At 36.1% G+C, this 24,008-nt stretch overlaps 1 protein-coding gene across 3 annotated transcripts in view; it reads right to left on the bottom strand.

The window, feature by feature from the left end:
• LOC115215056 (mitoguardin) overlaps positions 1 to 24,008 on the bottom strand; it is a 60,476-nt gene that overhangs the window by 24,055 nt on the left and 12,413 nt on the right. For all 3 annotated transcript variants that reach the window (XR_005000780.1, XM_036506224.1, XM_029784201.2), the window contains exons 2-10: positions 15,112 to 15,353; positions 10,324 to 10,494; positions 8,336 to 8,436; positions 6,367 to 6,591; positions 5,453 to 5,565; positions 5,096 to 5,168; positions 3,376 to 3,462; positions 2,801 to 2,899; positions 102 to 236 (exon numbers count right to left, since the gene is read on the bottom strand). Coding sequence is in view for 2 of the 3 variants with exons in the window: in XM_036506224.1 (XP_036362117.1) it covers positions 102 to 236; positions 2,801 to 2,899; positions 3,376 to 3,462; positions 5,096 to 5,168; positions 5,453 to 5,565; positions 6,367 to 6,591; positions 8,336 to 8,436; positions 10,324 to 10,494; positions 15,112 to 15,353 (1,246 nt within the window). In the remaining variant the exon portion in view is untranslated. The remainder of the gene's footprint in view (positions 1 to 101; positions 237 to 2,800; positions 2,900 to 3,375; positions 3,463 to 5,095; positions 5,169 to 5,452; positions 5,566 to 6,366; positions 6,592 to 8,335; positions 8,437 to 10,323; positions 10,495 to 15,111; positions 15,354 to 24,008) is intronic.

The raw sequence follows: 24,008 nt of genomic DNA, 5'->3' as shown, positions 1-24,008 counted from the left end.
TGGAACAGGTTATGTGGTGTGTCTGTCATCATACATGACACGCAATAATTAATGAAGAATAAATAAAAGATGTAATGAACATGATATATTAATAGTCTTACAGTTTCTTTAAATCCATTAGATAACCACTGGTTTTGGACCACAGCAACCACAGATTTCGGGGGATTCTCTAAATCATCAAATGCATCCAGCAGTATAAAGTCTAAGAACACATCATAGAAAGTACATTTTTTCACCTGAAAAGCACAATTGATATAACATTTAGTAAAACAATAATCACAGAGGCCAAAGTTATTTTTTAAAATACTGTACACATTAAGTGTGGTATGAATTCAGTATAACTTATTTGTTACAACACCATTGATGACTGTCTTGTGGAGAGGATACACTGGAACAGCAATGATGGTGGTCTTACTGAAGAGAGGATAAATTGAAACAGCAATGATGGTGGTCTTACTGAAGAGAGGATAAATTGAAACAGCAATGATGGCTATCTTAGTGGAGAGAGGATAGACTAGAACAGCAATGATGGTGGTCTTACTGGAGAGGATGGGCTAGAATAGCAATGATGACTGTCCATATGTACACCAACGTCTGTTTGTAGAGAGGAAACATTAGAACACCCATGATGTGTAATTAGTGAAGAGAGAATACACCAGAAAACTGTTTATATCTGTTTTATTGTAGAATAAAACAAAAGAAGATATACTTGGTTAGTTTCATCATCATACTTTTGATATTCAGCTTTCTATGCTGGATAAAACAGGGTTTCCTCATATATCTTGAACAGTTTTCTAATTCAACTGGAAAGGAATGTAAATCCTTACTTATGAAAAAAAAAATGGCTTTATGCTTATTAGAAATAAATCTTGGATCAAATTCTGATGTTTTTATATGTAATTAATGAGAGTAGCAGCAAAGATATTTCATTGTAGATTTTACACTGTCTAAGTAATTCTGGTTGAATCTTGCATACTTTTCCCATCCACTCAGCAGCACCAAAATTCTTTACTGTTGCAATAAGTAACTAAGTTTAACTAGATCAGCAACTTCAACATCATTCCCTGCATTTCTCTTTTAACCCTTTCGTTACTATTATTTCTGACCAAAATACACCCCTTATGTGTTTCAATTAATTTCTAACAATCATAAATTTAGTCTGGTTTCATTAAACAACTATAACTTTTTTATTTATCAATATATTAATCTGATTTTTGGAAGATAATTTAATGAAATATTCTCAACCAATTCTATACTATAATTTTTGTCACAAAGTGACTCTAATTGCAGGTAGATACAAGTAAATTCAACAAAATATAAAATTATTAAAATTTTGTTCAAACATCGCTATAGAAAATGGGTTATTAGCTAATATTCAATTGGGTATACAACAAAATTTTATGATAGAATTTGTTATTCTGGGTAACTTTCTGATACCCATAATAATATTTATGGCAAAATAGTCTTAATTTCATTTAAGGTTGTGGGAAACCACTAACTATCCTTTCTTTCACTTTGTTTACATTTAGCTTAACGGTTCATTTCCGCCGTAATGATTTCAAATAGGCTCATTCGAAAAAGTAAAAAGAAATAGTCTAAGGCTTTACTCTCCTGGGAAAGTCTGTGGCTTGGTCCAGTTTCTTCAGAAAAATCACCGAAAGAAACAGTTTTTAAATTTTCACTCCATTCAGGTGCCAATTCATTTTCTTTATCGCTGTCGGAGCTCTTGGATTCACTGTTTTCACTTTCGGAAAATGAAACATCAGATTCATTATCAAATACCACGTGCTTTTTTTTTTCAGTCATAGAGTTAGATTTATCAAGGTCTTCAGTAGAAAATCCTTCGAATTCTGACTCACTGCTTGATATAATGAAATTCGTATCCATTTTTTGTCAGAATTACAAATTTTGAAAATACAATAGGAACAAATTTCAGAAAAAAATCTCCCAAAATTCACGGTATTAAAATTACACTTCGATCGTTGTACAAAACTGTAGATGAACTGTTTACGAAGTATAATCACTTGTTTTCACGAATGTACTAAAGAGATTTGCTCTGATATTCTCATTTAAATATGAATAGGTAAATACGGGTGGGTTTGGGCGGTTTGGTAACGAAAGGGTTAAATTGTCAAAATTAATTCTCTCATACATAACCTCAATATTCAAATAGCTACAAATTATTTTATCAAAATAGATGTAGTAATTGAATATTGTATTAGTTAGAATTAGTACATCAGTAAAGTAATTATGTTGTGTACTTAGGAAACTCACAGTTTTGTGCTTGAATAATTTACATTAGAAAGAAATACATCACAATTCCCACCTTTTCCCTTGTAATACTTTCATTAATGGATACCTTTGATTGTGGAGAGTCAAGTAAAAATTTAAAACAGCTGATGTTTTAGGGAAACTAACAACATTCCAGCTTCTGCACAGATATGCTGTCTCCTCAGAAATGGTTTGTCTCATGCTACCTTCATTCAGATATTGAGTCACTTATCTTTCCTCCTTTTATCACTGACACTGTATCCACTACTCCAGATTGTACTAACTACTATACTCAGTCCTTCGTCCTAGGACATGGGATCACTGCAGGAAAAATATGTAATGATTGAGAATTCCAATCCTCAACTTCCAGCTTTTCAAGAACATTGACCACATCCATCTCACCAAACACATTGAAAATAAAAATTATCTAGATGAATGGATTATTTTAGTGAAAATATAATTGAGGTACATAAGATGTGACATACATAAGAATGAAATTACATAAGTTAGAATCAATGTTTGCACTCACTCCTTTTTCTCTAAGTTCTTCCTCCATCTGTAACCGATGGCTATCATCATTGATGTAGTCCATCATATCTTGATAAGCCTGGTAGAACTCTTCAGTATCCTGTAATTAAAAGAAAAATTTTAGATGCAAATATGAAGAGGACTTCATATTTGCTAGTCCATGGCTTCATTACAGAAATATGATGGACAAGCCCATTTTATTCAAGTTCTTAAAATTTCGTTTTCATATCAGGGACTTAGATTTGTTTGAAAGAGAGAGAAAGACAGTCAGAGGGAGACAGGTAATTATTATAGCACTTCCATCTACTGCTTCAATGCAGGGAATGAGTCTAAAAGACATTTCCCAAATACCTCAAACTTAAGCATGCATTTTACAATCAGATGCTTTTTCTATTGTTGCTGAAAGCACCAGAGCAGTCCAGGTGACCAGCACTAAAGAAGTTGTTTCCAAACTTGGAACCTTTTCCACTCTGTATTGGTTTCAGGCAACATGAAAATTAACACATACAGACATACTACTAGCAAAGAAAACATGTTAGTTTATAATATAAGTTTCTGACTGATATATACACTAACCCTATCGGCTTTCTGTAACAATCCTGCTATTATGTTACATCCCATTTCTTGTAACCATCTTCTAGTTTCCACGTCTTTGAAAACAATCTGAAAAAAAAATACATAAACATTTTTTTTATTTAGCATGATGAAAAACATACAATAATTATTTTTAAGCTAGTATTTAAATACATTGAACCAATATATATATATGACTATATGTACTTATGTGTAGGTATAAACACAATGACACAAACTACTTTTAATATTTCTAAATACAAAGTGATAGATAGTACAACATAGATTAACATTTATTTCTATTTGCTTATCTGCATCATAAAGCAGTTTCTCTTACTACCTTAATTCTATACAACTGGATAAAAACACTAATTCAGATACATACATTAATTTAAAAAATAAATGAATTGTAAGTGATAAAATAAAATATCCTACACCCCCACCAAAAAACTCAATTTTCTCTGAAAGTAAGCTTTTACATATGCTTTTAGGGTCTTCTGGCTATCTAATCATCATTCTCATCTGTTTGGCAATAGACTTAGTAGACACCAACAAAATTATCCAACATCTTTCCAACAACAACATTGGGTAATTTTTCGAATTCCATGTCTAACACTCATGAACATGCTTATAAAACCAAAAAACAACACAGCACCGATGACTTTAAGAAACATTTTTTCTTGCTCAGAATTGCTGAAGCATAGAATAAACTACCTGCATCAGTTGTTAGCAGTTGAGAAACTACATCCTTCAAAACTTCCATGCTTCCTGAAATTTACCAATAATACACCTGATACTCTCCAACACTCATTTTTTTTTAAGACTTACTCATTGTTCACTTCCTGTGCATATTCTATGCAGTTTTGGTTACTTTTTCTTATTTCTTTATTGCCCACAAGGGGCTAAACACAGAGGGGTCAAAGAAGGACAGACAAATGGATTAAGTCGACTACATCGACCCCAGTGCATAACTGGTACTTAATTTTATCGACCCTGAAAGGATGAAAGGCAAAGTTGACCTCGGCGGAATTTAAACTCAGAACGTAACTCAGACGAAATACTGCTAAGCACTTTGCTTGGAGTGCTAACGTTTCTACCAGCTCACCGCCTTTTTGGTTACTTTTTCTGATGAGCTACAGTGCAGCTGAGAACTGTACATAATAATTCCATTATATTATTATCATCATTGATTTAATATCCATTTTTTCATGCTTACATGAGTTGCCAGAATTCACTGAGGAAGATAATCTATGGCTTGATGCTCCTCCTGTAGTCAGCCCTCACCTGTTCCCAAACAAAGTAATGCCCTTATTGTTGGACATGTCCTACAGATGATTGGAAATGAAGGACACAACTTGTATGATGGTGATGCTTGTTTACTACTGTTACACAATGTCAAGACAAAGAAATACACACACACACACACACACACACACACACAATGGGCATCTTTCAATTTCCAACTATCAAATTCACTCACAGGGATTTGATTGACCTGAGGTCATAGAAGACACTTATCCAAGGTGCCATGGAGTAGGACTGAACCAGAAACCACATGGTTGGGAAGTGGACTTCTTAACCACACAGCCATGACTACAATTACCTGTCAGCTACAATTTTGCTTAATATTCAGTAGTAGAAGTTAATGACTACATTTTCTAAATGACATATACAATTCCCTACTTGGACATCAAATGAAATTTTTTAAAAACCCTATACTTACATTAAATCCTTCTCGAAGACAATGCAGTTTAGCAAGAAATTCAGCATCTTTCAAACAACCTACCATATGCGTTCTGTAAAAAGATAAATGCCATGCCAACAAGAATCAAAGAGAGACCAATCAATAATTAAAAAATAAAATAAAATAAAACAATAAACTGTTTTAAAGCTTGACTCTGTCTTCTAACAATTTTAAGGTTGTTGAGGCAATTCATTAGTGTTTCTCAACTTCTGATATTCATTCCCTCTTTAATTTGAAGCATTGAAGGAAAGTGTCTCACTCATGTATACAATGCAATGTCAGTCTTGAAATGTGAACCCATAATTCCACTGTGAACCAATGAACGTGCTTACTTACCGAATAGTGCGATAGGCAATCCCATTGTATTTGTGTTCTTGAAGTGCTGCTTCATATAGGGGCAGTCGTTTGAATAAATCTCTATAAGTATCAACATCAGTCAAGTCAGCCATCTGCAATAATTACAATTAAGAATGGTTAGTCATTAGAACAAATGGACAAACAGGATTACTTATTATCATCTGAAATCATAACATTCAACACTCAAACATTTCCAGATATTAAATTTCAACACTTTAAACAAAAGACTAACCACACAAGGCCAACTCTAGTTTACCCCTTATCATCATCATTGTTCAACGTCCACTTTCCATGCTAGCATGGGTTGGATGATTTGATTGTGGTCTGGTGAACCAGATGGCTGCACCAGACTCCAATCTGATCTGGCAGAGTTTCTACAGCTGGATGCCCTTCCTAATGCCAAACACTCCAAGAATGTAGTGGGTGCTTTTACATGCCACCGGCACGAGGGCCTGTCAGGTGGTACTGGCAATGGCCATGCTCAAATGGTGCTTTTTATGTGCCACCTGCACAGGAGCCAGTCCAGCGGCACTGGCAATGACCTCGCTCGAATGTTTTTTCACGTGCCACCAGCACAAGTGCTACTAAGGTGATGCAGGTAATGATCACACTCGAATGGTGTTTTTAATGTGCCATCAGCACGAAGGCCAGCTTGTTGCTCTGGCAACGATCTTACTCATATGGTACCCTTAGCGCTCCATTAGCACATGAATTTAAATGTTGTTTTGGTGTGTAAGGGGAAACTATTAATATGAAAGGGAAAAAAATATCTATTTTTCACCTTAAGACCTTTTCACTGTTCATGGGTTGTAGTGCACCTGAACACTATACAATAAGTTAATTATTATCTTAAATGATTATGAAATGTGTAAAGATACTGAAACAAAACTCACGTCAGTTGCTGAAACAAAAGACTCTTGGTCTTCAGATGACTCCAGATCGGTAGAATATTGCTTCTCTGAACGAATTCTGTCAATCTCTGCAAATGCAGCAAGTGCTGATTCGAGAGCTGCCTGGTCAGCTTGTCGTTCACATGAACGTTCAAAGCCATCTTGCATACGGAGTGCTAGCTCAAGCAAATTTTCTAACTGATGTTGCAAAACACTAGTTTCTGTGTCCTAAATTATCAAATTTTTTTTTTTTTTGAAATGGGAAAGAAAACAAAGAATATACAGAAGAAGTCAAACAATACCAATCACTTAACTATAAACAATAACATTAAAGGAAGAACATTTAAAGTGTATTACATTATTATTATTGAACTGATCAGAGATTTTAATGTTTGGTTTAGATCTTTAAATGAAAATTATTATTAACAGTTGTACAATTTGAATTTTCCAAATAAAATAAAAAAGCAAAAAACTGGCATTCCATTGATTATGATGACAAGGGCTCCTGTTGATCTGATCAATAGAACAGCCTGCTCAGAAAATTAAAATGCAAGTGGCTGAGCACTCCACAGATGTGCATACCTTTCACATTGTTCTCAGGAAGATTCAGCATAACACAGAGTGTGACATGGTTGGCCCTCTGAATTACAGGTACAACTCACTTTTGCAAGCTGAGTGGACTGGAGCAATGTGAAATAAAGCATCTTGCTCAAGGACAAAACATGCCACCAGGAATTGAACTCACAATCTTATGATTGTGAGCTGAATACTTTAACCACATGCATTCACAAATTTTCTAATTATGATAATTCTGAACAGTAAATATATTTTCTTAAAAGAAAATATTACACCAATATTATTACTGAAACGGATTAGCTATTTTAATATTCAACTGAAAAATATTTTCCCCCAAATATCATCATCATTGTTTAACATCTGTTTTCCATGCTAGCATGGGTTGGACAGTTTGACTGGGGTCTGGGAAGCCAGGATCCAGTCTGATCTGGCAGTGTTTCTACAGCTGGATGCCCTTACTAACGCCAACCAGTCCACGAGTGTAGTGGGTGCTTTTTACGTGCCACCGGCACAGGTGCCAGGGGAGTCTGGCATCGGCCACGATCAGTTGGTGCTTTTAACGTGCCACCGGCACGGACACCAGTCAAGGCAGCGCTAGCATCAGCCACATTTGGATGGTGTTTTTTAGGTGCCACCAGCACGGGTATCACAACTACAATTTCCATTTGATTTTAATTTTGATGTTTATGTACTTGACTCAATAGGTCTCCTCAAGCACAGAATATGATAACGGTAAATAGTAAGTATATTTTCTTTAGTGAATAAACCAAAAGTAATAGTGTAAATGGATGCAATGGAATGAGACCATTTTCAGAGATAGTCTTTAAGCAAGAATAAATGGCAAATTGGCAGAAATGGAGATGTTTAAAAGAGCACTTTCACAATTATTATCAATTACCTTTCTAAATTATTAGGCAATCAATATTTAAGTTTTAAAAGTTCACATTAAAACATTAACTCAGTGTTTCTCAACCCCCTTTTTTTTTATACCTATGGATCCCTTTGATTCCTATTTTACCCAAATTCTATTATATTTTTATAATTAAATATTATTAGGAAGTGCATAAAAAAAAAATTTTAATATTTTATGTATTGTTGAAGTATAAGAGATTTAGTGCAGATAAATTCGAACAACAAAATCTTATTTACCCAAGGCGTCACACAGTGAGGTTGAACCCAGAACTATGAGGTTGAAAAGCAAACTACTTACCACACATCCTTGCCTACATCTATTAATATATTTCATACAGAGAACTAAACCAAATAAGCATTCAATTCAATAAATACTGTAGGTGTAAACCATCTGAATAAAATGTTGATCATTAAACTTTAAAGACATAACTAATTTTTTCATTTACTTTAGTACGAGAACATTACTGCAATTGGTTAAACATACCGGAATAGCTAATTGGTCCAAAGAATCTTCAGCATCTAGAAAGGAAAGTTTAGCTAAAGCATCTTCCCAGTGTGAAATTGCCATGTCTAAATTTTCAAGCCCTGTAAAAAGAAATATTTAAACAAGTATTTGAACCAATGAAGCTAGACAAATAATGAAGATAGGCAGATAAAAATAATATCAAACAATGCTTAGAAATTAGGTAATATATAGTAAGATTGAAAGAATAGTCAAGAAAGTGCCATAATGACGAAAAGAACTTTAAAAATATCAATAGAAGATATAGCTACAAGTGATTTCTTTATCTGATTGTCTAATTGAAAAAAAATAAATATTGAAAATATTTTATCAAGGATACAATGAGAAACGAAATAAACTAGGCCTTCAATTAAACATAAAAATAAAAAACAAGATCATTAATTTCACCGAGATAAATATAATTTTACTAGATCAATCATTTATGTTTTATTACTGTACTTCACTTACATTTCTTCTAGTAAGCTACTGTCACTAACTACAAAGACTTACAAGGTGAGACCATTGTGCTAAAAAGATGAAAATATCTCCTGGAAAGGATCGTCTATCACAGGTAATATTCCTATAACATCTGGTTACTGTTTCCAAAAATTAGTTCTACTGAGGTACATACAATTAAGTATATCAAGTATATCTATAACAAATTTCCTATGGTGAATGCAAAATCTATGAACTGTTAGCACTATCAATACAGCTATTTTACTTCCCTGAACTACATATCGTAGTATATATAAGATGTATATTAAACAGAGCATTTAATTATGTTCGTTAAGTTTGTTTAATCACAGAAACCAGTTATAAATAATGACAGCACTGCTACTAAAAGGTCACAAAAAGAACCAAAAGCAATCCTTGTTGTTTGTTACTGCAGAATATAGTGAGTAACTTGAAGTGGAAGCAGCCATGATCTTTTTACAGAGCCTCCAAGACTGGTAGGGAAAAGGGAGGAAGAAAGTGTGACTCAAGGATTGCTGAAATATGAAGTAACACATGAAGATATCAAGTAATTCTCAGACTTAATCTGATTGTTTGTAGCAGATTGAAATCTGCTAAAAGATACTCAAGAACCAAGTGGTGGTATTAAAGTGGGCTAAACATTAGGCACCCCCTGTGATAAATGGCCCAAGCTCTTCTATACCACCCTTGGCCTGAAGAGCTATCTTATGCACTGGCACCCTTCACATCCATCAGGATGAAGAGGCTCAATCACTTGCTACAGATTGACAGCTCAGATATGAGTTAATTCTGTCAAGGATGACATTGGATCTATCACATAAATTTGGTTTTGGATCTCAACTGGAACAGTTTCTCTTCAACTGGAATGATTTTACTTCACTTAATGCTCTTTGGGACCTTTCATTTCATTTCACTCAATTCTTTTGGTAAAAGCATCAGTATTCGCTTAATAGGTCTTGAACTGGGTTGTGACAGAAAATGATGGTTGTTGATAAGCAGGAACTGCTCAAAAATTTATGGTGATTAATTATTCTGTTTGAAAGCTTCCAAAGCAGTAGATTAGAAGAATAAGTAATGAATCAAACAAAATAACTTGAAGTACTTTTCCTAGCTTTTAAGAATCTAATCTGCCTTTTATCCTTCCAAAGCAGATAAATTAAATACCAGTCAAGTGCTGTTATCAACATGATCAACTAAGACTGGTGTCACACAGGCTTCTTTATGCAAGAGACCATAGTTGAGAATTTCAAAAAAACCATCTTAATGCTGTTGGCACTTAAGGGTGTATGAGAGCATAAACTACAATGGCCACAGTATTCCTGTTAGAAAGAGCAACCCCAAGTATTATCAGTTTTGAGAGACATTGTACCTGTTGCAAACTAATAGTAGAAGCCTCCAATCCTTATATGTTTTACACAGCAATGAAGAAACAGTGAAACCCAGACATGACTTACCTACTACACTTCCATAATCTCTGACAATACAATGTTACTTACCTAACTGGCAGAGCTGTGCAGCTGTAAATTCTGTTGTTTCTACAACAGAATGGGTCAGTGTTGATGTTGACGAGGCCAAGCTTGAGTTAGAATTAGACACAGACAAAGCTTTATTTCTTATAAATGAGCGACTTGAAGTGGGACTTGAACAATTCTTAGACCAGGCAACATCTGTTAAAATAAATATATTTTCAAATTTTCCAAATGGTCATTACATAACTAAGTCTAAGTAGATAATTTTTGTAGTTGCAGTAATATACATATAACTTGTAAATATATATATATATATTATATATATATATATATGTTTGTTTGGCATCCTTTCTGTCTCGGGAGACAATGGAGTTGCGCATTTTTTTTTTTTTTTTTTTCTAGGTCTAGTCCGGCTGTTATATTTTATTTCCTGTTACATTTCTTGCTGTGGCTGTGTAGTCCTATCCTGGACAAACACTCCTCTGGCAGGTACTGCAAATGTAGCGAAGACTGTTCCTGGCTGATTGTAGTGCCATGGTCTCTTGTTTATGTCTCTTCCTTTCTTTCCATTTCTCCTCTCTCTTTCTGTCACTCCTCTGTATACCCTCTTTTACTGTACGTCGCCATTCTCCACGGTTGCCGGCGACTGCCTCCCAACCGCTAATGTTGATGTTGCAGGCCTTCATATCCCTTTTGCAAACATCCTTGTAACGCAAGATCGGTCTACCCACAGACCTAGTACCCCTAGCAAGCTCTCCGTAGAGTATGTCCTTGGGGATTCTGCCATCTTTCATATGGCTAACATGCCCAAGCCATCTCATACGTCTTTGTGTGAGGAGTGCAAACATGCTTGGTATTCCTGCTTGCCTGAGGACATCTTTGTTGGGGATATGATTCTGCCATTTGATGTGGAGGATTTTTCGGAGGCAGCGCAGGTGAAAGATGTTTAGGCGACGCTCTTGGCGTGTGTATAGCGTCCAGGTCTCGCTTCCATACAGTAGAGTGCTGAGTGCACATGCCTGGTAGATCTTCATTTTTGTGGTCTTGGTCAGCTTATTGTTGTCCCAAGCCCGTTTGGAGAGTTGGGCCATCGCAGCAGCTGCCTTGCCAATGCGTATATTGAGCTCAGCGTCAAGGGATAGGTTGTAGGTGACGGTAGAGCCCAGATAGGTAAACTTCTCCACCTCTTGTAATCTGTGGTCTCCAATATGTATGTTTGGGATGTCCGATGTAGCCTGGCCCATGATGTTGGTCTTCTTAAGGCTGATAGCTAAGCCAAAGTCGTTACATGCTTGCTCAAAACAGTTAATGAGCCTTTGGAGGGCTTCTTCTGTGTGTGTTACCAGAGCGGCATCATCAGCAAATAACATCTCCTTGATCAGGACGTTTCTGATTTTGGTCTTGGCACGCAGGCGCGAGAGATTGAACAGTTTCCCGTCACTTCTACTGTGCAGAAACACTCCATCATCTGATGTCTGAAAGGCATGTGACAGCAAGAGTGAGAAGAAGATGCCAAACAATGTAGGAGCGAGGACACAGCCTTGCTTTACCCGTTTTTTATTTGGAAGGCGGCTGATGTTGAACCGTTGTGCTGTATGGTGCCTTGCATGTCATCATGGAAAGACTTGATGATCCTCAGCAGCTTTGGTGGACATCCGATTTTTTGGAGCAGGAGGAAGAGGCCTGTTCTGCTTACCGAGTCAAAAGCCTTTGTTAGAACAATGAAGGCCATATATAATGGCATTTTCTGCTCTCTGGACTTCTCCTGAAGTTGGCGTATGGAGAATATCATATCGATAGTTGATCTGCTTCTTCTAAAGCCACACTGCGATTCCGGATAGATTCGAGAAGCAAGCAGTTGTAGCCTGGCCAGGATAACGCGGGCAAAGGTCTTTCCAACAGTGCTTAGAAGGGATATACCACGGTAATTGTTACAATCACCACGGTCACCTTTGTTTTTGTAGAGCGTAATGATGTTAGCATCCCGCATATCCTGAGGGACTGTACCCTCTTCCCAGCACTGACACAGAAGCTCATGAAGGTGCCGAAGCAGGATGGTGTTTTTGCCGGCTTTGATGATCTCTGAGGGGATGCCGTCTTTTCCCGGAGCCTTATTTCTTGCTAGGGAGTCAACAGCCTTGGTGAGCTCTGCTATAGATGGCAGACTGTCGAGTTCGCACATGACTGGCAAGATCTTGACACTCTCGACTGCAGCCTCAGCCACTGTGGTCTCCCGTGAGTAGAGATCCTGGTAGTGCTCCACCCATCTATATATATATATGATGATGATATATATATATATATATATATATTTATGATGATGATATATATATATATATATATATATATTTATGATGATGATATATATATATATATATATATTTATGATGATGATATATATATATATATATAGGAAGGAAGGAAAGAAGGAAGCTGCAAAAAGTAGAAGGGTGAATAAAAATGGAAAAAGAAAAATTAGTGCTAGTTTTAGAATTATTCAATGGAGATAGCTGCTCAATCCAGAGAGAGTGATAAACTTCCAGTTCACTAAAAGAAATTTGTCCACATGTTTGTAATTGCAGAAAACTTCAGATCTGGTATTCAAGTAGCATGGTGGGATTCTTAGATCTACAAAGAGTATGCAATCATTCTTAGATCCATTAATATGGATTTATCTATGACATGGATTTTTCTATGATTCTCCACTTGATTGTATGTGTTGTGCAATTGGTCTGCAAACCCTGCGGCTAACCAACTTAGTGGCTTTACTTTTGTCAGTTGCCAGAAAGAAGATAGGTGGTTTGCTTAAAGTTTTTTGAAACTGCCTTCACACGCACAAATATATATCTAGATTTTGTGATACAGAGAGGAAAGTAGAACTCAAAACATGAGAATGTGTGTGTGTGTGTGTATGCATATATGTTTCATTTAATCTGCGGAAGTAAATGATACCCAAGAATTGTGGTCATTGGTAGTGCCATGTAAATGGCTTGTCTGAGTCATGGTCATTAATGGTGCCATGTAAATGGCACTTGTGAATTGCAGTTGTAATCATTGCTGGTGTCATGTAAATGGCACCTGTGCATCGTAGTCATGGGCATTGCCAATGCCATGTAAATGGTTGCTGGTGTCATGTAAATGGCACCCATGCTGGAGGCATGTAAAAGCGCCCATTACACTCCTGGAGTGGTTGGCGTTAGGAAGGGCATCCAGCTGTAGAAAGCATGCCTACATGGTGCCAACCACAGAACCTGGTGCAGTTCTCTGGCTCATCAACTCCAGTCAAATTGTCTAACCCACGCCAGCATGGAGAGTGGACATCAAATGATGATGATTATACAATAACCTTAAAAATGAGAAAATAATTGATTTAAGTTGGCTTCACATTCTTTTGCAAACAATTACATCTGATAATGGTTGTAGAAGTCTTATTAACACTTCTTTATTAGACCCTTCCTGAAATCAAATATATTTAAATTCCTTTTGCTCCCTCAAAATATAAAAAAAAACAATTGCTAATAGTGCACCATCACAGGCTACAACACATCATATTAGCTCAACATAAATTTTAGAAAACTTTATAAAAGAATCTTAAATCTACATACTATTCTTAACAATTATAATATATATTTGGTGCTGCCATTTGTATCTAGGATTTGCCTTACTTATCTGTCTAGGGTTGCAAGGTTGGTGAGGGTACTTTCGAGACACAAAGGTATAATTTTACTCAGAATGCAAAAAGCTAGAACAAATAGTGCAAGGCATCTGGTCTGACATTCTTATAGTTCCACCAATCCACCTCACTGGATTGGTACTTTTTTTTTTAATCAATCCTGAAAGGTATTCTATCTATTTATGATGATGTTGAGAAAAAATAAAAAGAAGTGAAACATAGGTGCAGTAGTGGCTGTGTGGTAAGTAGCTTGCTAACCAACCACATGGTTCCGGGTTCAGTCCCACTGCATGGCATCTTGGGCAAGTGTCTTCTGCTATAGCCCCGGGCCAACCAATGCCTTGTGAGTGGATTTGGTAGATGGAAACTGAAAGAAGCCTGTCGTATGTATGTATGTATATATATATATATATATATATGTGTGTATGTTTGTGTGTCTGTGTTTGTCCCCCTAGCATTACTTGACAACCGATGCTGGTGTGTTTACGTCCCCGTCACTTAGCGGTTCGGCAAAAAGAGACCGATAGAATAAGTACTAGGCTTACAAAGAATAAGTCTTGGGGCCGATTTGCTCGACTAAAGGCGGTGCTCCAGCATGGCCGCAGTCAAATGACTGAAACAAGTAAAAGAGAAAAAAATAAAAGAGAAATCCTGAAAGGCCAAAAGACAAAGCTGACCTTGGTGGGATCTCAAGGTATTCTATCCATTTATGATGACGTCTGAGAAAAAAAAAGTGAAACAGTAGAATTCAAGAAAAATAGTGGTCTGCATCAGCAAATAATAAGTACAAAAAGATGATAAGGTGTGAGGTAGGGATCTTTCTTGGAGAAAGATAAAATGTACATTTAATATTTCTCTGGCAAAGAAACTCACCCAAAATGTTAAATTTTTTTGCTACCACATTTCTGTGAGACTTTTGTTTTAATTAATTTTGAAAATAATCAAGAATTTAGTAAAATACCTTTCATATAAACCTGGTGCTTGAACATAAAATCATCATCATTTAATAAGTACTGGGCTTACAAAGAATAAGTCCCAGGGTCGAGTTGCTCGATTAAAGGCGGTGCTCCAGCATGGCCACAGTCAAAATGACTGAAACAAGTGAAAAAAAAAATATATATATATATATATATAAAGATTACCTCCATTTGTACCAGATACAGCGGCTCTTGAACGTGATAATTTTGTTTGAGTACTCTTCCGATCTGAGGGTCTTTTCTTCTTTTCCTTTTTCCGTAACAGCAATGTGAGCAATCCTATAAGTGCAACTCCAAGGGATACACCAAATACAGTTATTTTCAAATGGGAATTAACCTTCAAGTGTTTAATGCCAGCCACACGAGCTGCCAGTTGGTTGAAAAGTTCTTTATTCATTTTCCACAGCCTGTAAATGAAACAGAGAAATAGATAACTGATTTAAAAAAAAAAAAATTCTTTTGGTATAAATGCGCTTTTGCATTGTTTTAGCCTTCAAATGACACCACCCCATGGGTTAGGCAAGCAGGCCAACATTCCCCTCTGATAAAAAAGGGGAGTGGAGAAATTTGAAGTGGTTTGCTCAAGACCACAATGTCTGGCAACTGAACCCATGGCCTGGTGATCATGAGTGCAACAGCCTAACCACTAGGCCACATGCCTTCACAAAAGAGTAGTTGATTGAATTAATTTCACAGCAAGACTAAATACATACAGAAACGACTCCATATATTAATTTCCCCATTAATACTTTGTATGGTGCTGACTACCTTCACATCCATAGCATCCAACACCATTTTGGTAACCTTGTCTGTGTATGCCAAAACACTTTTCCTCATGTCTCAGTTTGAATAACAAGGACCTCAGATTCTGCAGCAATAGCTTGAGATTTAGCACATATAAAAAGAAAAAAGATGAGGACACACTTGACAGATTGAATAAGAGGTTCAGTCTGCCTGTTTAATCCAGCTTCTGAAAACAGGACTGATACATGCTGTTTTGGGGACAGCTATCAAATAGTGACGATGATGAACCACACTGAAAGATTTTTGATTGATCTAAATTAATCAGAGTCCCACTGAAGCTAGGTTTTGTTACTTTCCTTCTCTATAATGTTACACATGAAGTAGAAGGTGTCATGCTTAGAAGTGTTTAGGATCATGTTGTTCTTACACTTTTCCAACCTCCATACTAACAAGTGTCAATCACTTTGCTAGAAATTTGGTGAAAATCTTAAACACTGCATCCAATAAAACTATGGAATAGAAATTATCACCAATGATCCACTTGTATACTTTTTATCTTTCAATAGTGCTACACTCTGGCTCACACAGCCAGGAATGTTCCCAGCTGTTGCAAGAGACATGATCATACAAGTCTGTTATGCAGCCATAAAGTACCTACTGCATACTGAAATCAGGTGATTTTCTTATCACACAAGTTATTGTTAATTACATCTCTGTTGCTCAACACTGTGCGTTCTCTGCAAGATAATAATTTCTAGTAATCATCATTTAACGTCCACTTTTCCATGCTTGCATGGGTTAGACAGAATTTGTGGAGGCAGATTTTCAATGGTTGGATGCCCTGCCAGTTACCAACCTTCACCTGTTTCCTGTATAATTAAATATATCAACCTCAGTATTTGGTATGTAGTTATTTAGTATTTTATCAACCTTACAAAGATAAAAAGCAAAGTCAATTACAACAAGATATGAACTTGGAATGCAAAGGATATTGTTGCTAGAACAGGCAAATGGTCTGAAATTTGAAGAGAGGAATTAGTCAAATCAATTTCAACCCCTGATGGATACAAAGCAAAGTTGACCTTGGCTAGATTTGAACCCAAGAAATAAAGGGTCAGAAAAAGTACTGCAAAGCTAACAATTCTGACAAATCATCATCTTTGTAACAACACAACAGCAACAACAACAATTCTTTCTAAATGGAGTTAGCTGATTACATTGACCCCAGTACATGACTGGAACTTTAGTAACCCTAAAAGGATGAATTGCAAAGTTGACTGTGGTGGTAGTTGAACTCAAAATGTAAAGAGGTAGTAAAAAATGTCGCTAAGCATTTTGTCTGATGTGCTTATTGATACTGCCAGCTCACTCCATTAATAACAATTCTTCCAAATTTTGGCACATCGCCAGATGTTTTAGGAGAAGGGGTAGTAGTTGATCACATCCATCCCCTGTACTTGACTAGCACTTTATGTTACTGGCTCCCCAAAAATGAAAAACAACATTGACCTCAACAGTATTTGATCCCAAAATGTAAAAAAAAACAAAGAAATGCCACTAAGCACTTTGACACACTAATGATTCTGCCAGCTAGTCACCTTCATAATAACAATCCTTTCTTTTACAGGTACAAGGCCTAAAACTTTGAGGGAGGGGGCTAGTTGATTATATTGCCCCCTGTGGACAACTGGTACTTATTTTACCAACCCACTAAAGGATGAAAGGCACCTGGGTGAAATTTGAACTCAGAATGTAAAGTTAGAAGAAATGCACCAATGCATTTTGTCCAGAGCAGTAACAATTCTACCAACTTACATCTTTTATTAACAACAGACAGGTAACATAAAGTGGTATTTACACACAAAATTGAATAGTTCTTGCCAGTGTGGGATAACACCATGGACAGATATAAGCTTAGCTCTTCATAAAATCTGAAATAAATTTGGTAAAAGATAAAAAACAAAACCTTGCTGCATTGACTGCAAACCCAGGTATCACCATCTGTAATGCAGTGGAGAGAAAAATAAATAGAGGGGCCTGACCAGCTGCTGTCAATTTCTGCTGGTCACCATTGAGACTTCAGGTGTTCTCAAACCCAACACTACCATTTTCCTCCACAAAATCAGGATAACAGCTGCCTGTCTCAGAAATGAGCCCCAGAATGTGTAGTGACTATGGCAGCAACTGTGTTTATTTGTAAAGTTAAGGAAGTTATTAAAAACTGAAATCCATCAGTGACTTTTGGGACACCCTGTACAAGTGATACATTAATGCATTAATTATGATTATCACATGAAATGCATCACTGAACCACAGTGTGTGTAAATGAGGTCAGTATGTGGGGCAAACAAAAACTAAACAGTATGAAGCTTTGGATACAAACAAAACAAAATAGAACAACTCTAATAAGTACAAGTGATACTTCTGTTACATGTACTATAGGTGATTACTGAACACAAAATATACTATTTCACACTACACTTTTGCAATGGATTCGATGAAGTTTACTGAGGCAGATTTTCTATGGCTGTATGCCCTTTCTGTTGCCAACACTTATGTGTTTGCCAAGCACAGTAACATTTCCCTGTGGTCAGACACATTTTTTTTTAGAATATTGGAAATGAATTACACTACTTGTAGGACAGGGACATGCATTTATAACTATCACACCGTGTCAAGACAAGGAGACAAGCATATACACACAGATATATATGACAGACTTCTTTCAGTTTCTGTGTACCAAATCCATTCACAATGCTTTGGTCATCCCAGGGCTATAGTAGAAGACACTTGCCTGAGGTTCCACACAGTGGGACTGAACTCCAAACCATGTGGTTGGGAAGCAAATTTCTTAACCACATAGCCACACTTGCACCTGCTACACTATTAACAAAATAAAAAAAAGAAGAAAATCAACTACTTCAGAACTATATTTGTCTAGTATGTAACTTGATCTGTGGCCACATTTTGAAATTAAAGCAATTACATCATAGAAGAGTTATTTCAGTCATTTAAAAATATAACAACTACTAAATTTCCTTTTAATTTATTCTATGAGTAGAACTGTGTCATTGACCAGGCTATTATTGTTTGACAAAAATGTTGAAACCTTGTGAAATATATTTTAGTAAGGAGTGCCATATTTTAGTGAATTTATGTGTTTTAAATAGCTAAAATGGATCTTCTATGATGTAATTGCAAACCGACTATGACCAGGGGTAGATCAATCAGCAATAAGATAATACCAGCTAAACTAGGATGTAAGATAGAATTTCATAACATGTTGTTCAGAAGCTGTTCTCTGTCAAATGATGAACTCTGAAACACAAAGGCTTGTCTCTTAAAATTAGTGTCCAAAATAAAAACAAATTTAAAAGAGAGCACAAGACCAGTGAATATTGCATTGAAGTGTTACATTCCTATTACACTCTTACTATATCCAACACACATAAGCATCATAAAAGAGACATAGTAAGTATGAATGGAAAATAATAAGGAAGTGAGAAAAATATTACAGCAGATACACTTGTGATTGTACAGAGATTTATAACAAGGAACAAAATTGAAAAAATTGAAAACAAAAAAAGCAAAAACTTATAGACAGAATGCATATTGAAAATTTGACAACAGAGATAAAAAAAATAGTCTACCACAAACCAATGAAAGCTTCATAAATATACCAAATACAAAACAAGTTTTTTTTTTAATAAAGAAAGAAAGTAGCACAACAAATACAATCATAACAAACAATAAATATCACAAAACAAAGCATAAATACTACAGACCCTGCCATGCAAGTAACAAAGAAGACAGTACCAGCAAATCAAAAACACACAGAGGAAAAGGAACAAAAATCCCAAAACATCAAGATCACAGAAGTCCTCCACCCCTACCATAGAAACACTCTACAAAATTATAACCTCGAGCTGTCACCTTAGAAACAAACAAAACGTAAACAGAACAGCCAGAGCCAACATTGAAGAGGATTTAACAGAAACAATAAAGAAAATTAAAATATTTTAAAAAATCATTACAACTATGATAAGTGAAAAGTAAACTACCCAGGCAGATCTCTGAAATAGATTAATGTAATAGGAACCAGCCAAAAATTCTCTTTATAGCAACAAATTGCTCGAATATCAACAGACTGAATGATCTGATCGATATTCTGTAGAAGTGAGGGGAAACTAGTGAGGTTCAATCCTAACAAAGTTATTGTATTAAAGACAAGGCATAGAAAAAAGTTAAAACTAACCCTACATGCATAAAAAGAGGAATCTTTTAGAGAGATTAATTATTTTCCTACACTTTTTCCTAGCTCGGGTTCCATAAACAAACCTATTGAACATAAGACTGGGTATAGAGACAGTCCTATCTACCCTTATATAATGCAGAATAGCCATGTATCTCCTCTATAGGAAAACACCTGTGCCGGTCTTTCCATCATACTTTAACCTTTTAATGCTTAGCATAAAGCCACCTCCCCCTCTCAAATACACCCTTCCTCACTTGGTCAAGAAAGCTTTTTCTTTCCCTGTCTTGCAAGTTACTCGGCAATCTCTCTGGTGCTGGTGGTGCTGAAAAAAAGAACCCAGAATGCACTGTAAAGTGGTTGGCGTTAGGAAGGCCATCTAGTCACAGAAACCATGCTAAAGTTGACACTGGAGCTTGACAAAGTCCTGTGACTCACCAGATTCTGTCAAACTGTGTCGGTGGCACATAAAATCACCCACTACACTCTCGGAGTGGTTGGCGTTAGGAAGGGCATCCAGCTGTAGAAACACTGCCAGATCTGACTGGCCTGGTGCAGCCTTCGGGCTTGCCAGACCCCAGTTGAACCGTCCAACCAATGCTAGCATGGAAAGCGGACGTTAAACGACGATGATGATGTCCAACCTATACCATTGTGGAAAAAAGACATTAAAATTTGAAAATATTAAATTAGATATAAACACCAAAACCAAAGAAATAGCTCAAAACCACCATTACAAATACTTAACAGTAGAAGAAACTTATACACTACAAAAAAATGGAAAGAATTAGGAAAGAGTTTACAGAAGGGTCGGAGTAATATTGAAGAATCAAAGACTTAACTGAATGTTACAAAGACAGTAGGCATAAACACACTAGTCGTTCCAGTAATAAACTACTTCCATCATAATAAACTGGAATTTAAGTAAGCCAAAGAGTTAAAGCAGAAAAATCAAGAAATTACTGACAGCATTCTCAGTCACCATTCTAAAGCTGATATAGGGTGTGGTCTAATATAAACAGAAATCTACTACAAAATATCAGCTATAGTACTTGAAAAATACTTATATCAAGCAAAAAGAAGCTAATAAGTGTAATAAGAATATAGGAAAAAGCATAACACATTCCTCTTATATATATAAAATCATCGTTGTATCTGTTTTCCATGCTGGTATAGGTTGGATGGCTTGACAGGAGCCAACAAGTCGTTTTTTAGGTGCTTTTTCATGCCACCAGCACTAGTGAGATCATCAAGTAAATTCACAAGACAAGACCCCTCAACTGTAGGTAGGGGTAGTAATGAGGAAGGTGGTTTTATGCCAGATGACTTAGCAGCATGAAATAGTATATTTTATTAAGCCATTGGTACAAGAGAGGTTGTCTGCACTAGGACATAGAAAGGTGGGGGAGGAAATTAGCCACAGTAATGGATAGGTATTTTATATATTGTTCCCAGAAGGATGAAAAGTAAAAGTGATCTAAAACAAATATTGCATGCCTTAATGACTGACTTCTGGTCCAGTTGTTGTTAATGTTCTGACCCAGGTTAGCTTAATCTGAACGGATTTATGACCAAAAAGGTTCCAGTTAAGATCATTTTGTCCTTTATTCTTCATGTATCATGTAGTTAATACTACATTTATGTAGTCATAGGTGTCATCTTTTTTGACAGTAGGGTGTGATTTAAGGGAAATTTGGCAGTTATTTTTAGCAGGCCAATTGAGTGTGACACATTATTGACTTCTTTAACTAAGCATAAAGCCAAGATTATTACCAATTTGGCCCAAATGGGATTCGAACTTGGAACAGTTTGGTGCTGAACTGGAAACAAAAACTATCAACTCTATTGTTCCAATGTCTTAGTTATTACCACCAATGGCCCATTTTAGCAAAATATTAATACAACAATCATGCTTAACAAAAAGCTCACAAATAAGATTATTTGATTTAAAACAGAAAAATAATCTCAACTACAACAATTCCTCCACATAAATCTCTCAAAAAGAAGTTATATAACAATTTAGATAACCTTTTTTCATGTGCTAATCTTAAATTATATGTCAAACATTTATTAATGACTGTATTATCAATTTTCTCTCTCAGTTAATCTGTTAGTATTACTGTAGATTGGTAAGTTCCCGAAGTGATATTTAAAGGCACTAATCCAAATCTTATTCTTCTCTGATGAATGGCTCTATTTAAAATGAGAAATATTTCTTCTCTTCATGGTTAATTATCACAACTCAGCTTTTGGTTTTTACTGATTTTTTATGATGATACAAACCTCTAACTATAATATTCCATTAAAGATTCATTTTTTTTCTTTTCAGCACTAATGCATCTCCTTGGGCTTTTATATATTTGCAAATCATTCTTGGTACTAAAAAGGGTCCCTTACTACTGCTGCAGGGGTTTCCTCAAGTAAATTTAAAGTAAAGGATGAGCTATGATGTAAACTGATTTCATTCTTTAGTTCATGCCTCTGCACTAAGAATTTTTCCATTAGATTCAGAGTTACAGAGGCTGTGTTCCTGATATACATTGAAGCAGTGAGAATGGCTGTTCTAAAAGCATAGTAACCAGAGTAAGAACAGAGTGAAAAAGGTTCATAGATGTATTGCTTCTACTGGCAACAGAGATTTTCTCTTTAACCCTTTAGTATTTAAACCGGCCATATCCGGCCAAAATATTTAATCTGTTTTATGTTCAAACTGACCAAATCCAGGCTCTCACACCTACCCCACAATGCTATTCTACATTAGGTAATTACACCATCAAAATCTTGAAGATATGAGATAATGCATGATTAATTCAAATCAATGTGAATCAATAAGCATTATGTTTGATAGAATAATCTGAACACTAAACGGTTAACACATTAACCACCAGTGGTCCCATCACAAACTTCACACAACTGCCATATGCACCACCAGTGGTGCATCATCATTATCATCATTTAACGTCCGCCTTCCATGCAAGCAAGGGTGATTTTCATAATTTGAGGAAATATTTTATTCTTTATCTCTTTCTCTCTGCATCCCTCATGTCTTTCTATCTTGGCTGCTATTTCTTGAAGTGAAGCTGGCCTTTTATTCTCAATGTAGCCACCCACTCCTGCCCCCACCACCTATACCAGAAATCTCTTCTCTTATACTGGAAACCCCTACAAAGCTCTGCCTTGTTTCTGTACCTGAAGACTTACATAGCTCCCCACTTGTTAGATGATGCTTGAATGGAGGCATGTTGATGTATGTTGCATTCAAGAGGTAAGGTGGAGAGGAGCTTCAGCCAGGTTCCTCACAAGCAAGACACATAGGTATAAAATCTTCTGAGAAGGTAACAGCGATAGGGTAGGTGGTGTGGGCATACTTCTTGCAAAGAAATGGGTGGATAAGGTCATAGAGGTAGTCAGAGTGTGCAATAGAGTACTTAAGCTAAGGCTAGTTTTGCAGAATAGTATAGTGATGATTATCTCTACCTATACCCCACAAATGGATTTACCAAGTGAACAAAAGGACTGTTTTTATGATATTCTTGAAAACAAGTGACAATGATCTCATTTTTGTGGCTGAGGATTTCAATGGGCACGTCGGGCAGCAACCTGGTATCTTCCATGGTGTATCGGAATCAACAGTAGCTTAGTGCCAAATCAAACTTGAGTCTGGTACAACCTTCCAGCTTGCCAGCCCTGGTCAAACCATCCAACCCATGCCAGCATGGTCAACAGATATTAAATGATGATGTATCTTTGACATAGTTCCAAGAATATTTAAATAACATGAGTGTTAAATATTAAAGTTTAATTATGAAATACTGTAAAAATGCAAAACAAAGTTATTTCCTTGTAATCAAATGACATGCAGTATGACCGGAAATACATAACATCAATGGTAAGCTCCAGTAACAAGCCATGGTGGTTAACACGTTAAGTGAAGGTCAGACTATGTGATGCTTGCATAACAGCAAAACATGGGCACTGAAGGTAGAGGGTGAGCAAATGCAGGTGAGAAACGAGATGAACAAAATACACTGATTGTGTAATGTCAGTATGAATGAGTGACAGAGAA

Source organism: Octopus sinensis, linkage group LG1, assembly GCF_006345805.1.
Source record: "Octopus sinensis linkage group LG1, ASM634580v1, whole genome shotgun sequence".
In the NCBI taxonomy this organism is placed as follows: Eukaryota; Metazoa; Mollusca; class Cephalopoda; order Octopoda; family Octopodidae; genus Octopus; species Octopus sinensis.
The sequence above is the reverse complement of the archived record's forward strand: the minus strand, read 5'-3'. Positions and strand labels throughout refer to the sequence as shown.